At 46.8% G+C, this 23,871-nt stretch overlaps 1 protein-coding gene across 4 annotated transcripts in view; it reads left to right on the top strand.

Moving 5' to 3' along the window:
- Positions 1-23,544, top strand: part of mks1 (MKS transition zone complex subunit 1) — a 73,731-nt gene extending 50,187 nt beyond the window's left edge. For all 4 annotated transcript variants that reach the window (XM_070858121.1, XM_070858119.1, XM_070858120.1 and 1 more), the window contains 5 exons: positions 8,413-8,520; positions 10,660-10,793; positions 19,666-19,748; positions 20,939-21,036; positions 21,734-23,544. In XM_070858121.1, coding sequence (XP_070714222.1) covers positions 8,413-8,520; positions 10,660-10,793; positions 19,666-19,748; positions 20,939-21,036; positions 21,734-21,837 — 527 coding nt within the window. In that variant the 3' untranslated portion in view covers positions 21,838-23,544. The remainder of the gene's footprint in view (positions 1-8,412; positions 8,521-10,659; positions 10,794-19,665; positions 19,749-20,938; positions 21,037-21,733) is intronic.
- Positions 23,545-23,871: the final 327 nt, after the last annotated feature.

A 23,871-nucleotide genomic window follows, 5' to 3' on the forward strand; every position in this document is an offset into this window, starting at 1 on the left:
TCACTAGGGGGGTAGTGCTGGACAGGCTAATGGGACTGAAGGTAGACAAGTCCCCTGGTCCTGATGAATTGCATCCCAGGGTATTAAAAGAGATGGCGGAAGTTATAGCAGATGCATTCGTTATAATCTACCAAAATTCTCTGGACTCTGGGGAGGTACCAGCGGATTGGAAAGCAGCTAATGTAACGCCTCCGTTTAAAAAAGAGGGCAGGCAAAAGGCAGGTAACTATAGGCCGGTTAGTTTAACATCTGTAGTGGGGAAAATGCTTGAAACTATCATTAAGGAAGAAATAGCGGGACATCTAGATAGGAATAGTGCAATCAAGCAGGCGCAGCATGGATTCATGAAAGGGAAATCATGTTTAACTAACTTACTGGAATTCTTTGAGGATATAACGAGCATGGTGGATAGAGGTGTACCGATGGATGTGGTGTAATTAGATTTCCAAAAGGCATTCGATAAGGTGCCACACAAAAGGTTACTGCAGAAGATAAAGGTACGCAGAGTCAGAGGAAATGTATTAGCATGGATCGAGAATTGGCTGGCGAACAGAAAGCAGAGAGTCGGGATAAATGGGTCCTTTTCCGGTTGGAAATCAGTGGTTAGTGGTGTGCCACAGGGATCAGTGCTGGGACCACAACTGTTTACAATATACATAGATGACCTAGAAGAGGGGACAGAGTGTAGTGCAACAAAATTTGCAGATGACACTAAAATTAGTGGGAAAGCGGGTTGTGTAGAGGACTCAGAGAGGCTGCAAGGAGATTTGGATAGGTTAAGCGAATGGGCTAAGGTTTGGCAGATGGAATACAATGTCGGAAAGTGTGAGGTCATCCACCTTGGGGAAAAAAAACAGTAAAAGGGAATATTATTTGAATGGGGAGAAATTACAACATGCTGTGATGCAGAGCGACCTGGGGGCCCTTGTGCATGAATCCCAAAAGGTTAGTTTGCAGGTGCAGCAGGTAATCAGGAAGGCAAATGGAATGTTGGCCTTCATTGCGAGAGGGATGGAGTACAAAAGCAGGGAGGTCTTGCTGCAACTGTTTTAGATATTGGTAAGGCCGCACCTGGAGTACTGCGTGCAGTTTTGGTCACCTTACTTAAGGAAGGATATACTAGCTTTGGAGCAGGTACAGAGACGATTCACTCGGCTGATTCCAGAAATGAGGGGGTTACCTTATGATGATAGATTGAGTAGACTGGGTCTTTACTCCTTGGAGTTCAGAAGGATGAAGGGTGATCTTATAGAAACATTTAAAATCATGAAAGGGATAGACAAGATAGAGGCAGAGAGGTTGTTTCCATTGGTGGGGGAGACTAGAACTAGGGGGCACAGCCTCAAAATACGGGGGAGCCAATTTAAAACCGAGTTGAGAAAGAATTTCTTCTCCCAGAGGGTTGTGAATCTGTGGAATTCTCTGCCCAAGGATGCAGTTGAGGCTAGCTCATTGAATGTTTTCAAGTCAAAGATAGATAGATTTTTAACCAATAAGGGAATTAAGGGTTACGGGTAAGTGGAGCTGAGTCCACGACCAGATCAGCCATGATCTTATTGAATGGCGGAGCAGGCTCGAGGGGCTAGATGGCCTACTCCTGTTCCTAATTCTTATGTTCTTATGTACCTGTTTTCCACCCTTCCTCACATGGACCTGGCTGGGATCAGGATGGTGGAGAGGGAAGGCTTGTAGCCATGACACTTTGTTGTAGCATTTTACTGTGCCTTGTAAGTACAAATGTATTTATTTTGTGTTTCCTACTGTACACCCTTCACCTGAGCAGGAACTAGCATCATCAGGAGTGGGGGGGGGTGGGGTGGGGTGGGGGCAGGGCTATGGTGAGACACCAAGCAACAGTCACTCCAGGCTGCTGTCTCTGGGCCATCCAGTTACCCGCTATAGAGCCTTGCTGTGCTGTGCTTTATACTCTGTCAAAGAGCATGGTGAGACAAGTGCTCGGAGAGTAACGCAGATAGCATTCTGTAACCAAATATTAATGGTAAAGGAGAGCAACCTGGGGTCACTGATGTTCAGATCTTATTTCCCCACCAATTCTCCTCCACCTCCTCTCCTGTTGCCTTACTGTTCCACAGGGACTGAAGCCATGCTGTACCTCATCCAAATACCCATCATTTGGATGAGATGTCACTATATAACAATTGGAAGTAGTAACCGAACTAACTTTTCTTTTTCCCCTGTACCCCAATTGTGGCAAACTTCTTGCTGTCCCAGCTATGTTGGAGATTAAAGAGGGGAGGGGTAGAACATTTTCCAGTAAAACTCGACCCCATAGTCTAATGGGTATAATGGTCAGCAAACTTGGCAGCTCCTCTGCTTTAGATTAGAGGATATACAGCTCCTATCTACCAAACAGGAACAGCTCAGTCACTCTGATCACTTCACAAGGGATGAGCACATATTTACTATGAATAGGTGGCAAATCTTCTTTCTCAGTGTTATTCACTATTTATATAAAGGGAGAGGTGAACTGCACGGGGGCCCAGCCAAATACTGATAGTTTGTTCCCTGTTTAAACCAATGAATTTAATGCAATGTGTTGAATGTGACATTGAAGTAAAGAATGCTAAATATTTCAAACTCTGCCCACTTTATCTTGTGTTGTGTTTGATTGTTCCCCTTGAGCAAGAACCTGTTGAACTTTGAGATAAACTCTATCAACATCTTTCAACTTCTTTTGGTGGCTGGGGGATGGCTGTTAAGGGCAAGATGTCGAAGCTGAATTGTGGATTTTTTTCTGTCTTTATCAGGCAGGTGTGTGATGTGCAAACCCATCCCAGTGTCTTCAAACCAAGCCACTGACAATCCACATGGGTAGAGTTTTTATTGGTCAGACATGGAGTGTTTACCCTCTCCCTGTAGGGGGACACCTCGCTTGCATAAGTGCAGAGAGCTTAGACAGAGGCTAATGGAAATGAGGCTTCAAGAGCAAAATGGTGTATGCAGGATACTGGCGCTGCAGTTTAGTCAGCTGACTTCCTGCTGCTCATCCACCCTACCTTTTGGCACATTGGCTTGTAGGTTATCTGGAGCTGAATGGGAAGAACCCCAGTCTTTAGTAACATCTAACCCTCCAGTTCCTATCAACTGGGTGACCAATCATTAATAGTGCCCTAGAGCACTGCTGCCCTGCCTACAGCCAGGTATCGGGTTACCATGTCTTCTGCCATGGAGGCTTTTCTTGGATCTGAGCTTTCATTGTGGAAGCAACGTGACTCGAAAGTGAGCCTGCATATCCCCCACCCCCGAATGGTAATCATTGTATGGATTGGTGATGTACCTTTTACACCCAGTGTCGGCGTCTGAGGTAACCCTCTGCTGCTGATGTGACTGTGGTTATAGAGCAGAGGATCAATTTAAAACACAATTTCCTCCCCAGCTCTCCCAAAGGCGCTGATGCCTGCAATTTCCTCCCCTCCCGAAGACCCTGACGCCTGCAATTCCCTCCCCTCCTGAAGGTGCTGACTCCTGCTTTTGTACGGCTCAGTGATGCCTACCACCTTCTACTGCTGTGTCCATTCTTTCTGTATGAGCCTAGACAGTATGTGTTGGCAACCAATCAACCACGGGAGAAATCAAAGCCAGATCTTGCCCACTTGATATCCACACATGAAGATCTTCCAGTAGGGGGTCTCTTAAAAAGTGAATAGAAGAGGGAACCGCCAGCCCTTTCCCTCCCCTCCTGATCCTGAATGACGAGGCCAGCTGTGCTTATAGAATCATAGAATGGATACAGCACAGACGGAGGCCATTTGGCTTGTCGAGCCATGCAAGCTCTCTGCAAGAGCACTTCAGCTGGTCCCACTCCCCTGCCACATGTGGTTGTCTAGGACATGGGAAGCATCCTGGAGTCCCCACATGGCACAAAATGCGCATTCCACAGGTCCGAAGTGCCCTGCCATGGCTCTACTATTGAGTAACTTAACAGAAATAAACTTAAGACCTTAAAAAAAAAAACAATCACCAACTACTCGCCAATCAGCTCCTTCCCTTGTGCTGACATCACTTACCTCGCTCCCTGACACTCGCGCTCCCTCTAGGCTCTTGGGCCTACCTCTATCTGCGGCCACTCCTCTCGCTCTCCCGCAGAAACGCTGTGAGTTGACAGCACAAATCATTACAAATGGGTATGATTTGGTGGCCATTACAGAAACGTGGTTGCAGGGTGGCCAAGACTGGGAATTAAACATACAGGGGTATCTGACGATTCGGAAAGATAGACAGAAGGGAAAGGAGTTGGGGTAGCTCTGTTAATAAAGGATGATATCAGGGCAGTTGTGAGGGACGATATTGGCTCTAATGAACAAAATGTTGAATCATTGTGGGTTGAGATTAGAGATAGTAAGGGGAAAAAGTCACTGGTGCGCGTAGTTTATAGGCCCCCAAATAATAACTTCACGGTGGGGCGGGCAATAATCAAGGGAATAATGGAGGCATGTGAAAAAGGAACGGCAGTAATCATGGGGGATTTTAACCTACCTATCGATTGGTCAAATCAAATCGCACGGGGTAGCCTGGAGGAGGAATTCATAGAATGCATACGGGATTGTTTCTTAGAACAGTATGTTGCAGAACCTACAAAGGAACAAGCTATCTTAGATCTGGTCCTGTGTAATGAGACAGGAATAATAAATGATCTCCTAGTAAAAGATCCTCTCGGAATGAGTGATCACAGTATGGTTGAATTTGTAATACAGATTGAGGGTGAGGAAGTAGTGTCTCAAATGAGCGTACTATGCTTAAACAAAGGGGACTACAGTGGGATGAGGGCAGAGTTGGCTAAAGTAGACTGGAAACACAGACTAAACGGTGACACAATTGAAGAACAGTGGAGGACTTTTAAGGAACACTTTCATAGTGCTCAACAAAAATATATTCCAGTGAAAAAGAAGGACGGTAAGAAAGGGATGACCAGCCGTGGATAACCAAGGAAATAAAGGAGACTATCAAATTAAAAACCAATGCGTATAAGGTGGCCAAGGTTAGTGGGAAATTAGAAGATTGGGAAAATTTTAAACGACAGCAAAGAATGACTAAGAAAGCAATAAAGAAAGGAAAGATAGATTACGAAGGTAAACTTGCGCAAAACATAAAAACAGATAGTAAAAGCTTTTACAGATATATAAAACGGAAAAGAGTGACTAAAGTAAATGTTGGTCCCTTAGAAGATGAGAAGGGGGATTTAATAATGGGAAATGTGGAAATGGCTGAGACCTTAAACAATTATTTTGCTTCGGTCTTCACAGTGGAAGGCACAAAAACCATGCCAGAAATTGCTGGTCACAGGAATGTGGGAAGGGAGGACCTTGAGACAATCACTATCACTAGGGGGGTAGTGCTGGACAGGCTAATGGGACTCAAGGTAGACAAGTCCCCTGGTCCTGTTGAAATGCATCCCAAGGTATTAAAAGAGATGGCGGAAGTTATAGCAGATGCATTCGTTATAATCTACCAAAATTCTCTGGACTCTGGAGAGGTACCAGCGGATTGGAAAGCAGCTAATGTAACGCCTCTGTTTAAAAAAAGGGGGCAGACAAAAGGCAGGTAACTATAGGCCGGTTAGTTTAACATCTGTAGTGGGGGAAATGCTTGAAGCTATCATTAAGGAAGAAATAGCGGGACATCTAGATAGGAATAGTGCAATCAAGCAGGCGCAGTATGGATTCATGAAGGGGAAATCATGTTTAACTAATTTACTGGAATTGTTTGAGGATATAACGAGCATGGTGGATAGAGGTGTACCGATGGATGTGGTGTATTTAGATTTTCAAAAGGCATTCGATAAGGTGCCACACAAAAGGTTACTGCAGAAGATAAAGGTACGCAGGGTCAGTGGAAATGTATTAGCATGGATAGAGAATTGGCTGGCTAACAGAAAGCAGAGAGTCGGGATAAATGGGTCCTTTTCGGGATGGAAATCGGTGGTTAGTGGTGTGCCACAGGGATCGGTGCTGGGACCACAACTGTTTACAATATACACAGATGACCTGGAAGAGGGGACAGAGTGTAGTGTAACAAAATTTGCAGATGACACAAAGATTAGTGGGAAAGCGGGTTGTGTAGAGGACAGAGAGAGGCTGCAAAGAGATTTAGATATGTTCAGCGAATGGGCTAAGGTTTGGCAGATGGAATACAATGTCGGAAAGTGTGAGGTCATCCACCTTGGGGAAAAAAAACAGTAAAAGGGAATATTATTTGAATGGGGAAAAATTACAACATGCTGCGGTGCAGAGGGACCTGGGGGTACTTGTGCATGAATCCCAAAAAGTTAGTTTGCAGGTGCAGCAGGTAATCAGGAAGGCGAATGGAATGTTGGCCTTCATTGCGAGAGGGATGGAGTACAAAAGCAGGGAGGTCCTTCTGCAACTGTATAGGGTATTGGTGAGGCCGCACCTGGAGTACTGCGTGCAGTTTTGGTCACCTTACTTAAGGAAGGATATACTAGCTTTGGATGGGGTATAGAGACGATTCACTCGGCTGATTCCGGAGATGAGGGGGTTACCTTATGATGATAGATTGAGTAGACTGGATCTTTACTCATTGGAGTTTAGAAGGATGAGGGGTGATCTTATAGAAACATTTAAAATAATGAAAGGGATAGACAAGATAGAGGCAGAGAGTTTGTTTCCTCTGGTCGGGGAGACTAGAACTAGGGGCACAGCCTCAAGATACGGGGGAGCCAATTTAAAACTGAGTTGAGAAGGAATTTCTTCTCCCAGAGGGTTGTGAATCTGTGGAATTCTCTGCCCAAGGAAGCAGTTGAGGCTAGCTCATTGAATGTATTCAAGTCACAGATAGATAGATTTTTAACCAAAAGGGAATTAAGGGTTATGGGGAGAGGGCGGGTAAGTGGAGCTGAGTCCACGGCCAGATCAGCCATGATCTTGTTGAATGGCGGAGCAGGCTTGTGGGGCTAGATGGCCTACTCCTGTTCCTAATTCTTATGTTCTTATGTTGGATAGAGGTGTACCGATGGATGTGGTGTAATTGGATTTCCAAAAGGCATTCGATAAGGTGCCACACAAAAGGTTACTGCAGAAGATAAAGATACGCGGAGTCAGAGGAAATGTATTAGCATGGATAGAGAATTGGCTGGCTAACAGAAAGCAGAGAGTCGGGATAAATGGGTCCTTTTCAGGTTGGAAATCGGTGGTTAGTGGTGTGCCACAGGGATTGCTGCTGGGACCACAACTGTTTACAATATACATAGATGACCTGGAAGAGGGGACAGAGTGTAGTGTAACAAAATTTGCAGATGACACAAAGATTAGTGGGAAAGCGGGTTGTGTGGAGGACACAGAGAGGCTGCAAAGAGATTTAGATAGGTTAAGCGAATGGGCTAAGGTTTGGCAGATGGAATACAATGTCGGAAAGTATGAGGTCATCCACCTTGGGAAAAAAAAACAGTAAAAGGGAATATTATTTGAATGGGGAGAAATTACAACATGCTGCGGTGCAGAGGGACCTGGGGGCCCTTGTGCATGAATCCCAAAAAGTTAGTTTGCAGGTGCAGCAGGTAATCAGGAAGGCGAGAGGGATGGAGTACAAAAGCAGGGAGGTCCTGCTGCAACTGTATAGGGTATTGGTGAGGCCGCACCTGGAGTACTGCGTGCAGTTTTGGTCACCTCACTTAAGGAAGGATATACTAGCTTTGGAGGGGGTACAGAGACGATTCACTAGGCTGATTCCGGAGATGAGGGGGTTACCTTATGATGATAGATTGAGTAGACTGGGTCTTTACTCGTTGGAGTTCAGAAGGATGAGGGGTGATCTTATAGAAACATTTAAAATAATGAAAGGGATAGACAAGATAGAGGCAGAGAGGTTGTTTCCACTGATCGGGGAGATTAGAACTAGGGGGCACAGCCTCAAAATACGGGGGAGCCAATTTAAAACAGAGTTGAGAAGGAATTTCTTCTCCCAGAGGGTTGTGAATCTGCGGAATTCTCTGCCCAAGGAAGCAGTTGAGGCTAGCTCAATGAATGTATTCAAGTCACAGATAGATAGATTTTTAACCAATAAGAGAATTAAGGGTTATGGGGAGCGGGCGGGTAAGTGGAGCTGAGTCCACGGCCAGATTAGCCATGATCTTGTTGAATGGCGGAGCAGGCTCGAGGGGCTAGATGGCCTACTCCTGTTCCTAATTCTTATGTTCATGTCTATTAACTAAGAGACCTTGGGTTCTGTGGCTCCACTCCTCCTTTTCAGTCTGCATCTCAACCACCTTCCTCCTTCTCCACCGAATTCCTGCGCTCACAAAACTCCTTAACTCTGCTTGCAATCCAGCTCTGTGCTCAAGCTCTCGAGTCATTCAAGTGGCCGTAACTCACCATATACTGGTTACAGTGAGGGATGTTTAAGTCTTATGAGTTCGATGTTTTCTGGATTTTGCAGGTTCCCTACCGCAGTGGCCTGTGCTTTACTTTGGGGTGCACTCTTGTGACTTCTGGCAGAGATGCCGCGTTGAGGGGTACGGTTACATCAGCATCCCTGACAGTCCTGGTAAGAAAACACCTTTAATCTGTACTATGGCTCAGTTAGTAGCACTCTCGCCTCTGAGTCAGAACGTTGTGGGTCAAGTTCTACTCCAAAGACTTGAGCACACAAGTCTAGGCTGACATTCCAGTGCAGTGCTGAAGGAACGCTGCACTGTCTTTCGGATGAGATTAAACCAAGGCCCCATCTGCCCTCAAGTGGACGTAAAAGATCCCATGGCACAATTGCGAAGAAGAGCAGGAGCATTTTCCCTGGTGTCCTTTGATGCCAATATTTATCCCTCCGTCAAATCATTTTATTTTAACAACAGATTATCATATGATTATCACATTGCTGTTTGTGGGAGCTTGTTGTGTGCAAATTGGCTGCCGCATTTCCTACATTACAACAGTGACTACTACATTTCAAAAAGTACTTAATTGGCTGTAAAGCATTTTGGGACGTCCTGAGGTCACGAAAGGTGCTGTAGAAATGCAAGTCTTTTCTTCATCAGAAAATGCTGCAACATTCAGCAAGTTAATCAGAAACTGCGGAGAGACCAACACGGTAACTATGTTCTGATTAAGAGTTAAACCTGATGCATTAACTGGTCTGTTCTCTATGGATACTGAATGTTTCAAATGTTTTCTTTTATTTTGTTTGTTTTCCAGCATATAGTGTTTTTTAAAAAAAAATGTACTTGTGGGTTTCCTCCTTCTCTTTGGCGCTGACCCCTGGTTCCACGGGTGCCCATAGTACTCCTCCACCATGCTCGTGTGGCCATTCTTAATCTGATCCTGGGCAATGAACGCTGAGGGGCTATTTAAGGATTGGTGAGCATCATAGTCAAACTCATCCTTTATATGACCTCCATGAGCAGTATTGGAAGATGGAAAACAAGGCTCATTCTTGCCCCAGTTGAGATCAGCACAGACTGAAAATTGAATCTGTGGTCCTTCCGGTTTGTGTGGCTGTGCCTACATCGGGCATGGATATCATGTCTTTGATCTCCTTCACCTCTCAACTTTGAACTTTCCTGTTACTATCCCCACCTGAGATACTGGACTAGTGTCTGTCTCCCAGAATCTTGGCAGTGGCATTCTATAGCCAGCACCCAGGGCAGCCTACTTTACACTTCTCTTGTTTCCATTTCCACAGGAGTCACTGTGCCTCTGCTCTGTGCGACTGAGAACAGTATGCTAGCAGCTGAGCTCCCTGCCAGTTAAACTGCAGGGACTAAGGCCAGTCAAGTTGCTCCAATTGCTAAATATGTGTAGCCCACATCACAGTAATGACAACAAACTTAATGCAGCGATTGCAGCAACAACAAACCCAATGCAGCAATGTACCTTCTCTCGAGCACCATGCCATCAAAACATACAACATTTCAAGCAAAATGTATAACTGCAGATAAACTCTTAAAACTTAATTTACAAAATCCTAATTATGGGCACTAAAAATGTCCCAATACCCAGTGTGTCGTGATTCCGATGTCACTACCCTTCCCCCAGTATGGATTTTTTTTCACGATAAATCAACATGAACGGCCATTTCAATTAATAGAGAAATGTTCGGGTTTATAAATATTGATATATTTTTGCTGATTAAGTGACAGTGTTGGAGAATGGATCATTTTTCTTTTCACTATCTAGTGTCATCATTAAGCATTCCCAGGTCAAGTTCAGCACAGTTAGATGCAGAATAAATCTCCCTTTACTCTGCCTCAACAACATGCCTTGCCCCCAACCTTAGAAGGACTCTCCCGACTGCACCAGTGTGTCAATTTTCGGTTTTCCACGCCAGCCATCTATGGTCTGTAACTGAGAGTAAGGAAAGAAGATTGCCAACTAATGGTTTTGTGCTGTGGGTTTAAGTGGACGGGGAATTGGATTGAGATTGCCCAAACTTGTTTCACATCGCCAGTCTGGCGGTATTTTAAAGCTAGGTTCATGTTTTGGATATTGACCCAAGACCTCTGGAGCCTGAGTATTTTTACTTTGGATTTTCATTCTCTTGTCTCATTGGACCCTTTCATCCCATCTATCTGTGCTGCAATTGAAACCAGATCCAGAAGTGAAAGATTAGTGACCAACCCAGCTCCTTCCTGGCCTATATATCTGCTTTTTGTTTAATGTAGATCCTAAGGTGTAACATTTTTATGGACAGGTAGCTACACAATGAAATGCCAGACCTGGAGACCAATCCTGCCTGGAACATCAGCAGAAATGCGGAGATTTTTTGTTGGTGGCTCCCTCGAGCTTGAAGATATGACTTATATCCGGACCCCAAGCACATTCAAGGTAGGCATGAAAATTACTGGAGGGGATGTGGAATACTCGAGCAGCAAAGCAGCAGTTTGTAAGTCCACCATGTGGTGTGGTACTGAACTGAAGAGCAGGAAAATTCTAGTTTAGATCCCTAGCCTGTGCTGAAGCAGCAGATTTCAGCCAGGGTTTTGCTTGGGGTGCTACAGTTGGCCTCACTGTCCTGGGCTAGGGAAAAGAAAGATGTGTTTGAATTCCTGTTCCCAATTGTTGTCCCGTCAGCCTTGCTGGAGAATGTGTGTGTTGTAGGTCGACTGTGGACAAGACCGGGCTGACTCTGAGGCCATTCACCATCGGGCTCTTGCGTGTCGAATTGTTATTTGAGTGCTGTACCCGAGGGCAGCTGGTGTCTGTGGAACTGAGCCCCAGCAAGGAATCTTCTGTCTTCAGTAGCGGAGGGGAGAAAATGGACTCCGAAAAATAGGAGAAAAATCTATTAAATGTAAAACTCCAAACTGTCAGTGAGAGGCCAGTCTCTGGGATCTGATTAGTTTGCAGTAACCACAAGCCATCAATTTGATCTATCATCGGAAGGGCCACGCAGATGCCAGAACCACATCTGGCTCCTGACACAGCTGCTAAATTTTCGTCTTGGTCTGCTTTTGTCCAATGTCCGGCTGCTGGTTCGCACTTCCTCCACTCATCGGCTCCAAGCTCTGGTGATTTTGTCAAGTTCCTTTACAGGTCACACCTTGAACCTTGCACGTGTTCTCTTTATTTTAATTTAAATTTTTTCAAAGACTTTGCAATACTTTGGGCATGCAGTTGAAAGGGTCAGCAGAGCTTGGTGCAGATGCGTGGGGAAAGTGGGAAGAGACTGGAAAGAGAAGGCAGCATTTGACCGAGTGTGGCATCAAGTAAAACTGAAGTCAATGGGAATCAGGGGGAAAACTCTCCACTGGCTGGAGTCATATCTAGCACAAAGGAAGATAGTTGTGGTGGTTGGAGGTCAATCATTCCAGCCCCAGGACATCGCTGCAGGAGTTCCTCAGGGTAGGCCTAACCATCATCAGCTGCTTCATCAATGACCTTCCCTCCATCATAAGGTCAGAAATGGGGATGTTTGCTGATGACTGTACAGCCTTCAATGCCGTTCGTAATTCCTCAGATAATGAAGCAGTCCATGCCCGCATGCAGCAAGACCTGGACGACATTCAGACTTGGGCTGATAAGTGGCAAGTAACATTCGCGCCACACAAGTGCCAGGCAATGACTATCTCCAACAAGCGAGTCTAACCACCGCCCCTTGATATTCAATGCCATTATCATCGCCAAATCCCCTCCCATCAACATCCTGGGGGTCACCATTGAACCAAAAACTCAACTGGACCAGCCACATAAATACTGTGACTTCAAGAGCAGATCAGAGGCTGTGTATTCTGCGGCGAGTATCCCACCTTCTGATTCTCCAAAGCGTTGCCACCATCTACAAGACACAAGTCAGGAGTGTGATTGAATACTCTCCACTTGCCTGGATGAGTACAGCTCCAACAACACTCAAGAAGCTCAACACCATCCAGGACAAAGCAGCCCACTTGATTGGCACTCCATCCACCACCTTCAACATTCACTCCCTCCATCACAGGCTTACCGTGGCTGCAGTGTGTACCATCTACAAGATGCACTGCAGCAACTCACCAAGGTTTCTTCCGCAGTACCTCCCAAACACACGACCTCTCCTACTTAGAATAGTGGTGGGCAAAGTAAGACCCGCTGGCCATATCCGGCCCGCCAAGTCATTCTATCCGGCCCGCTGGATGGGACAGAAATAGATTGCGAGCCGGAGCTCGAGCTGCACATTAGTCTATCCACTTTCACTTCTCATGGTCAGAGACAGACCCGAACTGCAGCCAAGGAAAAACCATAATAATACTTCATTCAAATTAATAATTCGCAAAAGCGATTCTTCCTAGCCCGATCTTAAAAGGATCCTTTCCGTGATTCTGGGCTCCAGTGGCAGATGTCTGTACCCAGAATGAACTGCGTACTCGAATATGCCCTATACATTTTAGAGTGGAGTCATGGCTGCTCATCTCCAACACTCTTATCAAAGAAAGTGACCGGTGCTGCATCTTTCCTCTCCTGGTATCCAGAGTACGACGGCAGGGGAGTTCTCATCTCGCACCAATTGTGAGGGCATTAGTAATCTTTGCAGAGGGACATAATGACGATTGAGGTGGCAACTTAATGCTGACGCACGCTCTAAAGAGGGTACAGTTCTATTTCACAGCACAGATTTACAGAGACCAGAAGATATATTTTCAACTTTTATCTTTGATTCATTTCTAAGCAGTATCAAATACATGTGTAAACTAGCATCTGACTACTATCTGAATTTATGCTTATACAATGTTCCTTCTTTTTTTTTCGCGCACGGTCCCTTTAAATTTGCTGCGCGGCCAGCCACCATACAGCCGCGCATGCGCAGTATCTCATCCAGCGGCAGGAGCTGGGGAGCGCCTGTGCGGGACCGTGTGTTTGGTGGAGCATTGGTGGGCAGTCTTCAACAGCTCACCAAAACTTGTTAAGTGGCCCTCCAGCCCAAATAATTGTCCAACCCTGACCTAGAAGGACAAGGGCAGCAGGCACATAGGAACACCATCACCTGAAAATTCCCCTCAAAGTTATACACCATCCTGACTTGGAAGTATATTGCCATTCCTTCATTGTCGCTGGGTCAAAATCCTGGAACTCACTCCCCAACAGCATTGTGAGAGTACCTTCACCACACGGACTGCAGCGGTTCAAGAAGGCAGCTCACTACCACCTTTTCTAGGGCTATTAGGGATGGGCAATAAATGCTGATATTACCAGCAACGCCCACATCCCATAAATGAATAAAGAAAAAAAGAGAAACGAGATTAATTGAGAGTGGAGCAGCATGGTGACTGGTAAGGAGAATAAGAAATAAAACATTTCAAAGTAGTGCAGCAACAAGAAGGAAAGCAGGTAAAACTAAAATGTCAACGGCAAAGAGCAAAAAGGAAAGGAAGAAGGAAAAGTGAGAAAGAGGAACAAAGGGAAGGAAAATAGGGGGAAATCTGATCATTTTATTTTTTAAAGGGACTTTGGCAGAAGTTCCTGTGAGATGGCATGAGTAAGTTTCAGCAAACAGGCGCATGAGATATACTGGAGAGAATGATCAATGTAGCCCGGCTGGTGTGCAAGCAGGTGCACATGGGTCAGCCCAGTGTGGAGTGCTGGTGTTGGGAGCAGCTGCTGGCAGGGAAACAGTACAAAACGGGTCCCATCTCTTCAAACAACATATCTGTCACAGCTACCAGTATCAAACGGGTATGAGACACCAGTTCTAGTACTCAGCGGGGCAACTTGGGCAATGTGAAACACAAGGGAGTTTGAGTGTGGGGTGGAGGGGTGTGTTGAACATTATCATGAAAGTGTTTCATCCCTTAATACTAAATCCAATTATTGCCATGGGCAATGTTTCCTCTAAGTGCCGCGCAGCAATGGGAAAGGTCCCGTGAAGGCCGCTCTCCAGCTTCCCTGTTGGAAATACCGCAAGTATGTGGAAATTTAAATAAACCGTGAAATAGACTGCGCAGAACAAAGCACAGCTTACACAGAATAGGACGTGTTTATTTGCAACACCAAAAGCTCTGATTGGTGTCCTTGGAGCACAAGACACACCCAGCACTTTCTCTGGAATGTGTAATTAGATCCTCCCTGCCGACATAATCAATTATTTTATAAAGTGTAATTCGAACCATTATGACTGCCTACTTCAGACAGCTCACAGAGCCAGGAGCAGATGGGGCTCATCCTCACAGGTTAAGACCTTCTCTCACCCGCAAACATGTTCCTGCTCCCCTCTGCCCAAGTTCCTGACTTATTCCCCCTGCCCAAGTTCCTGACCTTCCCCCACCTCACCTGGTCCAAGTCTCTGAATTCCTCCCCGCCCAAGTTCCTGACCTTCCCCCACCTCACCTGGTCCAAGTCTCTGAATTCCTCCCCGCCCAAGTTCCTGACCTTCTCCCCCTACCCAAAGATCCTGACTTCCTCCCCGGATTCCTGACCAACTTCCCCTGCCCCAGCTCCTCTCCCCAGGTTTCGTGATCTTCTCTCCCTCACTGTCCCCCACCACAACAAATTCTTGACCTTCCCCGCCCCCTCTCCCCTCCCCCTATAGATGGAGCTTTGCATGTGGGTCACGAAATGTGAACTAGTTTATTGGGTATGAAGTGAATTTCGTCCAGTCCAATGATGTCACTTGCCACGCACGCACCAAGAAATCAATGAGGTCAAGGGGGCGGAGAGGGAGAATGTGTTGCGGGTGTGAAGGGGGTGGTATTTGAAGAACGTGATCGTTCTTACCATCTGGATCACATTGTCCCTTCATTCCACCCCGCTTTAGACCTGGATCATGTTCTTCCCCCGTCCCCACTGTGCTCTCCAACGCCTTGGCCCTTTCCCCTCCCCCACCCCCTCAGTTCCTGACCTTCTCTCCGCCCGCAGTTCTGGACCTTCTCCCCGCCCGCAGTTCTGGACCTTCTCCCCACCCCCCGCCACACAGTTCCTGATCTTTCTTTCTCACCTTCTCTGCCCCCGCCCCCCCAGTTCCCGACCTTCACAGAATCATATAAATTTGCAGCACGGAAGGAGGCCATTTCGACCCATCTTTCCCGCGCCGGTCAACAAAGAGCTATCCAGCCTAATCCCACTGTCTAGCTCTTGGTCCATAGCCCTGTAGGTTACGGCACTTCAAGTGCACATCCAAGTACTTATTAAATGTGGTGAGGATTTCTGCCTTTACCACATTTCAGGCAGTGAGTTCCAGACCCTCACCACCCTCTGGGTGAAGAAATTTGCCCTCAACTCCCTTCTAAACCTCTACCAATTACTTTAAATCTGTGCCCCATGGTTAGTGACCCCTCTGCTAGGGAAATAGGTCCTTCCTATCCACTCTATCTTGGCCCCTCATAATTTTATACACCTCAATAAGGTCTCTCCTCTGTTCCAAAATAAACAAACCCAGCCTATCCAATCTTTCCTCATAGCTAAAATTCTCCAGTCCAGGCAACATCCTCGTAAATCTCCTCTGTACCCTCTTTAGTGCAATCACATCTTTCCTGTAATGTGGTGACCAGAACTGCATGCAGTAATCCAGCTGTGGCCTAACTAGTATTTTATACAGTTCAAGCATAATCTCCCTGTTCTTGTATTCTGTGCCTCGGCTCATAAAGACAAGTATTCCGTATCCCTTCTTAACCACCTTATCTACCTGGCCTGCTACCTTCAGGGACCTGTGGACATGCACTCCAAGGTCCCTTTGTTCCTCTACACTTCTCTGTGTCCTACCATTTAATGTATATTCCTTTGCCTTGTTAGCCCTCCCCAAATGCATTACCTCACACATTTCTGGATTGAATTCCTTTTGCCACTCTTCTGCCCAACTGACCAGTTCATTGATATCTTCCTGCAGTTTACAGCTTTCTTCTTCATTATCAACCACACAGCCGATTTTAGTATCATCTATAAACTTCTTAATCATACCCCCTATATTCAAGCCTAAATCATTGATATATACCGCAAAAAGCAAGAGACCCAGTACTGAGCTCTGCGGAACCCCACTGGAAACAGTCTTCCAGTCACAAAAATACCCATCAACCATTACCCTTTGCTTCCTGCCTCTGAGCCAATTTTGATTCCAACTTGCCACTTTGCTCTGGATCCCATGGCCTTTTACTTTCGTGACCAGTCTTCCATGTGGAACCTTATCAAAAGCCCTGCTAAAATCCATGTAAACTACATCAAATGCACTACCCTCATCGACCCTCCATGATATCTCCTCAAAAAATTCAATCAAGTTAGTCAGACACGACCTTCCCTTAACAAATCCATGCTGACGGTCCTTGATTAATCCATGTCTTTCTAAATGTAAATTTATCCTGTCTCAGAATTTTTTCCAATAATTTTCCCACCACCGAGGTTAGGCTGACTGGCCTATAATCACTCAGTTTATCCCTTTCTCCCTTTTTAAATAAAAGTACCACGTTAGCAGTCCTCCGGCACTACACCTGTAGCCAGAGACGATTGGAAAATGATGGTCAGAGCCTCTGATATTTCCTCTTTTGCTTCTTTTAACTGCCTGGGATACATTTCATCTGGAGACCTTCTCGCTCTCCCCTCCCCCCCCGCCCCAGTTCCTGACCTCCTCTCTCCCCGAATTCCTGACCTTCTCTCCCCCAATTCCTGACGTCTCCCCCCACACAAATTAATGGGATGTATAATTCCACCCTTCATTCAATGATGGACAATTCTTGAGAAGAGATGGTGATATGTGTTCCCTCGTCTCTGACTCTTAATAGTAAAAACATTTCAAACAAATCGCTACATCTTGAAAAGCCATTACTTGAAGTATCAATGTGGGAGGCTGGGGAGAAGAGAGGGGAGTGGGGCTGGGGAGTGGAGAGTAGGGTGTGGGGAGGAGAGTGGAGAGTAGGGTGTGGGGAGGAGAGTGGAGAGTAGGGTATGGGGAGGAGAGTGGAGAGTAGGGTGTGGGGAGGAGAGTGGAGAGTAGGGTGTGGGGAGAAGAGTGGAGAGTAGGGTGTGGGGAGGAGAGTAGGGTGTGGGGAGGAGAGTGGAGAGTAGGGTGTGGGGAGGAGAGTGGAGAGTAGGGTGTGGGGAGGAGAGTGGAGAGTAGGGTGTGGGGAGGAGAGTGGAGAGTAGGGTGTGGGGAGGAGAGTGGAGAGTAGGGTGTGGGGAGGAGAGTGGAGAGTAGGGTGTGGGGAGGAGAGTGGGGAGTAGGGTGTGGGGAGGAGAGTGGGGAGGAGAGTGGAGAGTAGGGTGTGGGGAGAAGAGTGGAGAGTAGGGTGTGGGGAGGAGAGTGGAGAGTAGGGTGTGGGGTGTGGGGAGGAGAGTGGAGAGTAGGGTGTGGGGAGTAGGGTGTGGGGAGAAGAGTGGAGAGTAGGGTGTGGGGAGGAGAGTGGAGAGTAGGGTGTGGGGTGTGGGGAGGAGAGTGGAGAGTAGGGTGTGGGGAGTAGGGTGTGGGGAGGAGAGTGTAGAGTAGGGAGTGGGGAGGGGTGTGGAGCGTGGGGAGGGGTGTGGAGAGTAGGGAGTGGGGAGGGGTGTGGAGAATAGCGTGTGGGGAGTAGGGTGTGGGGAGGAGAGTGGAGAGTAGGGTGTGGGGAGGAGAGTGGAGAGTAGGGTGTGGGGAGGAGAGTGGAGAGTAGGGAGTGGGGAGGGGTGTGGAGAATAGCGTGTGGGGAGGAGAGTGGAGAGTAGGGTGTGGGGAGGAGAGTGGAGAGTAGGGTGTGGGGAGGAGAGTGGAGAGTAGGGTGTGGGGAGGAGAGTGGAGAGTAGGGTGTGGGGAGGAGAGTGGAGAGTAGGGTGTGGGGAGGAGAGTGGAGAGTAGGGAGTGGGGAGGGGTGTGGAGTGTGGGGAGGAGAGTGGAGAGTAGGGTGTGGGGAGGAGAGTGGAGAGTAGGGTGTGGGGAGGAGAGTGGGGAGTAGGGTGTGGGGAGGAGAGTGGAGAGTAGGGTGTGGGGAGGAGAGTGGAGAGTAGGGTGTGGGGAGGAGAGTGGAGAGTAGGGTGTGGGGTGGAGAGTAGGGAGTGGGGAGGGGTGTGGAGAGTAGGGAGTGGGGAGGGGTGTGGAGAGTAGGGTGTGGGGTGGAGAGTAGGGAGTGGGGAGGGGTGTGGAGAATAGCGTGTGGGGAGTAGGGTGTGGGGAGGAGAGTGCAGAGTAGGGTGTGGGGAGGAGAGTGGAGAGTAGGGTGTGGGAAGGAGAGTGTAGAGTAGGGAGTGGGGAGGGGTGTGGAGCGTGGGGAGGGGTGTGGAGAGTAGGGAGTGGGGAGGGGTGTGGAGAGTAGGGAGTGGGGAGGGGTGTGGAGAGTAGGGTGTGGGGTGGAGAGTAGGGAGTGGGGAGGGGTGTGGAGAGTAGGGAGTGGGGAGGGGTGTGGAGAATAGCGTGTGGGGAGTAGGGTGTGGGGAGGAGAGTGCAGAGTAGGGTGTGGGGAGGAGAGTGGAGAATAGGGTGTGGGGAGGAGAGTGGGGAGAGTGTGCATGCAAAGGACCTTATTGTGGATGTTTGCATTGACATTGATTGGCTTTGACTGCGTTGATTCAAAGGTGGCAGTACCTTGCCCCTTATGGATGCCCCCCGCCTGGCTATACATTCCACCTGTCCAAACTGCCATGATGGCGGTGTGACCATACCTTCGCCTTTCTCCAACTCCGCTAGCACCTTCTCCTCTTTGAAACACCTCACCTTGTTCCATCACTCTCGCCTCTTTCAAAATCTTCATTGTCTACCCTCCCCAAGACCACCTGGTGTTTCTCTCCGAGATTCCTCCCTACTTTTCCCGCTCTGCGTTGAGCAACTCCTCATCCTTGGTGCCATCTGCTATGATTCACTGCCCTTCCTGTGCCTCTGCACTGCTTCTCTCCACCTCCTGCAGAAGTTTAAAATTCTCATCCTCATGTTTAAGTCCCTTCATGGCCTCAGTCCTCCCCAACTCTGTAACCTTTTTCTGTCCTATAACTGCCCTCTCCCCTGTACCCACCAAACTGTCCTTTCCTCTGACCCTGACATAAAACACACCTCTTTGGTCAAGAATTTGTTTGCCCTTCCAAATATCACCTCCTTTGGCTCAACGTCCATGCATTGATTACAAATCTATAAAGTGCCTTAGGATGTTTTTCTTCATTAAAAGCCCTATATAAATGAAAGTTGTTAAGAGGGGAAGGGGAGGATGTGGATTGTGAACTATTAATATAATCAGAGGGGGAGGATGTGGAATATGAAGGATTGATATAATTGAGGGCAGGTAGAAGGATATGGAATGTGACCACAGGATGTGAGATGTAATTAAATTATTTTGCTTACATTCAGGGAGAGAGACTGAGTCGATTTGGTTTCAGAACGAAAACCACAGGAACTGTTACTATCAAGTTTCATTGCATGCAGCAATGCAGGTGAGTGAATCTGAGAAGTCTGTGGACAGTAGGCAAGGTGGGTGAGGTCTCTGACTTGAGGAGTCACTGGATTGGGTGGGTGAGGTTTACTGAGTGGGAGGTGGTGTCCCTTGCTACTAGACCAGGTATGACCTGGGAAGTTAATGACCGAAGTGGGGAGTGTATGGACTGGGGTAACCAGTCACCAGCCCAAGTGAGTAACCTGAAGGGTCAACATTCCAGTTCTGGGAGGGGAAAGTCTGCCCTGTCCAAATAAGTGAAGTCGGCAAAATTAAGGGCAAGTGGGGATAGAAGTTTTTAAATTAAAAAATTTTTTTTTAAGGCTTCCTTGGAGTTTCAGTTGAGTAAGGCACTGCCCTGTGAAACTGAGCCATACATGTCAGGAGATCCCAGGTACAGTACCTGCTCTGTACTGAGTCACCTCATCTCAGCCAGAGCAGTCATTGGATTACTATAATGGTCTTGGCACCCCTGGGCTAAAAGGGGTAGGGGAGAGCAGCTGGGTCTGCTTCCTGAGTCTGCTATTCGTGGAGTGCTGAAAAGTGGATGTATGGAGCCCATCGGGTGGGAGCAGCACGTGGCTCTGCTTTGATAGTCACCCTTGATCAGATATCCTGCTAGCACTTGCTGTGTGGGCTTACAGACGAATAGTCATTTTGACGGGCTACCAAAGGGTGCCCACGGCTGTGGAACTGTACCCCAGAAATTGGCACCTTCAGGAGAGAAGGGAATGGAAGTGGTGAGAAGAAAAATCTCCCCCGTTGGTATGTTTCCATAGTGCATTCATGCAGCAGTACGCACTGTGACGGTGTAGCAACGCGAAGTTCATAGCGGTTTCCTCATATGGTTAGATACTCATTTCTGCTATGGCACAAGAATAAAAATGCAGAGCGGACACCATGCACTTTGCCACAGAATCAGCGGGCTTTTCCCAGTCTTGTGCTCACCTCAACAGTGTCATGAGCAGAAATCTGGGACTGGGGTGGTAAGGAGTGAGAGAAAATTCAGTGGAAAAGGCAGCAAAGGAATAATAAAGATCCAATGTTGTAAATGGATTTGATGTTATTTGAGTAACTATCACCTTTGTTAGTCTACTGAGGCAATGGATGGGGAATGTGAGGCATGTTTATTTAAATTGAAGTTTGTGCTATATGTGAATCTATTGAGTTTGTGCTGTGGTGTTTTGATAGGGCTTTTCTGGATTCAAGCATGGCAAGGAAGAAATCGCAGAATGTTGTGGAACGGATGGGAGAACGTGCTCACCAGGCCTCCATCTACTCTGTGATGGGTATGTAATCATTCAGATGCAGCTATACTACAAGACTGTACACATAGGCTGGACTGGAAGTCGTCATATCATTTGTTTGATCAGCAGTATTTATTGCCTTGTACATTCCTGACACGGAGAGTTACTGTTTAAATATCTGCCGGTTACTTCATTATCTTTGCACTGTGTGAGTATTCTGTGCTGTGATATAACACCACCATGTGTTACTGGTGTTTTTCCCCTGTTGGTGTAAGGCATTAAGTGGTCTGGGGCCTGGATAGGACATTGTGTTGGGAACAGCCCCATCCTGCCTGTGACATAGGGTTGAATCCTGGCCTGATTGGCTTGGAATGAAAATCTCTTCCGTCTGCTGGCTGTAAGGGTTCTAAGTGAGAAGAGTTTGGGCCATTCCAATCCAGTTTCTCATGCCGTTGGCCCACAGCATATAACTGCCCCAGATTTGCGCTAAATTGTCAAGTCTTCCTCCGATACCTAAGGATGGCTGGTGTAGGAAATGTGATATTCCTGACTGGTGCAGTGGGAAGTACTTTCCTGAGGCTGGGGCGAAGGCACCTTGTGGCTCTTTCCTTCCACTGACCACATGGGCTCGTTATGTTGCTCCCCGATTTAGGTGGAGGGTTAGCTTAGCTTGAAGAGGTAGACAAGCCGCCTTTGCAGCCTTCTCCACCTCACTGTGCTTTGTCTTTTCTCCACTCAGCGGCATTTGGGCGAGCTCAGCATCGTATGCATGAAGCACGAGTGAACCTTTCAAAAGACTTGCTGCACACGTCTGCGTTTCTGGAGTCCGAGTCAACCACGTAATAAATCAACCTCTATCGCACTGGCCTGAGATATTATGGGCCAAGAAATTCAACTGACCCAAATCCAAAAGGTAGCAAGATTCCAGGAACAACCTAAGGAGCTTGCGTTCAATTTAATTCGAGGCTGGAACACTTCACTGCTTCTTGGCTCTTTCCCAGTCAAGCTTTATGGGTCTGCATATATTTCAGGCAATGTTGTGAGTGAAGTAATGTCTCATTGAGACAGCTGTAGAATCATCAAGTCAAGAGTTTCTCAGCTGGGCTTGCACCTGTACTATCCAGGGTCACACGTAGAAGCCGTGGTAAGTAATGGCAAAAACAAGATCAAGCTCAATTAAACCATCCGGTGGGATATTCGTTAACCCTTGACAACACTAATAAATACTTAGTGAAGAAAATCCTTTACCCATGGCCCTGGAATACAGACACTGCCCTGTGTAGACATAGATACATAAACCAGAAGGTATTAGGTTTGATTCCCAGTTGGTACTGGACTAGCTGATCTTATTAGCAGCATTAGGGGCACTACAAATGGCAAAACGACTTGGGTGAAGAAGGAAATTAAGATGGTTTTCTCCCTCCTGGCTGCAGTCTAAGAACCCTCGGTGGTGATGTGACACACATGTCTGTTGGGTAAAGACAGGATTGGTCTCGGCTGTGGTGCCTTCCGTGGTATAATGGCCTGCCAACGTTCACCAACTAGATTCACACCTGAAGAATGGCGAGTTGGGAAAGGAGTGGGAAGGCTGCTAGCACCCGGCAAGTCAGTGCCTACTGGAGAGGAGGGGGAATCATTTGCAGTGGGTTCTGCAGAGCGAGGAATCCACAGAACACATGTGTACCGTGCCGGTTCAATGCTTGCAGTATGCTCATTAGGATTGCAGAAAGTCTTAATGGTTGTGTGGAATTTTTATACACTTGTAATATGTCCATTTGATATGTGAAAACATACTCAGCTGTACAATTAACAACTTTAACAACTGAGAAATGTGCAAAACCACAAGACTTTCAGCATCAGACCAGTCCCAAAATTCAGAATAATCCCTTACTCTACATTGTCTCTTGTATATCGCTCAATCACTTAATTTGCCACATACTTATCCAAATATCTCTTAAATTTTCTGACACTACATATAATCAAAGCTATCGATTTATGGTTTTCAGAGAAAAATGGACTGAATTGCAAAATGTAATCTACAAAACACCAGTAAAAATCTCAAATCTTTTACAAATAAAACAGAATTTGATTTATTCAATCATTGTAAATCAGTTACTCTGCCTATTAAACTATGTTTTATAGATTTTATGCTTCCATATTTAGGTTAGGTCTGGAGAGAGCACTTTGAGTTGTAAAACACTGGGATGATGGAGTAGGACTGTTACTGGTGGCAAGGTGAATTTGAATAGCCTGATGCCACTCCATCCAGCCTCCCAGGTGAAGAATGACCACTTGTGCAAGTTACTGAAGGTTGTCTTTGGACAGTATTCCTTTAGGAAGAGTGGATGGGAGGAAATTGGTAACAAAAATAAAGAGATTCTGTTTTTGAGACGTTACTAAGTTTCAAAAAGGTATGTCTTTGTTATATATATAAACTTGTATTTACTCTGTACAGCCACCAGAGGGCTCATCTCCTGGAGTCCCAAAGGATCCCATAATCCCTTGGGAGCACAGGTATTTAGGAGGCTTCACCGATTGGAGAGGCACTCTGGAGACTTGCAATAAAAGACTATGGTCGCACTTTACTTTGAGCTCACAGTGTTCAGTCTGACTCTTTCACCATACACAACAGTCTTGACTTGCAAACCAGACCCTCCAGGTAAACAATCCCGTAAAGCTGCTGCAGTCTTTGATTACACCTATTATTTGCTGCTCTTATGAACGTTTAAGTGCTCTATGCGGAGCTCCTTCACGGCAAACGAGCCAAAGGTGTGCAGCAGAAATGTTACAAGGACACCCTCAAAGCCTCCCTGAAAAAGTGCGACATCACCACTGACACCTGGGAGACCCTGGCCAAAGATCGCCCTAAGTGGAGAA

The sequence above is a fragment of the Pristiophorus japonicus genome, chromosome 16 (genome assembly GCF_044704955.1).
Source record: "Pristiophorus japonicus isolate sPriJap1 chromosome 16, sPriJap1.hap1, whole genome shotgun sequence".
Classification (NCBI taxonomy): Eukaryota; Metazoa; Chordata; class Chondrichthyes; family Pristiophoridae; genus Pristiophorus; species Pristiophorus japonicus.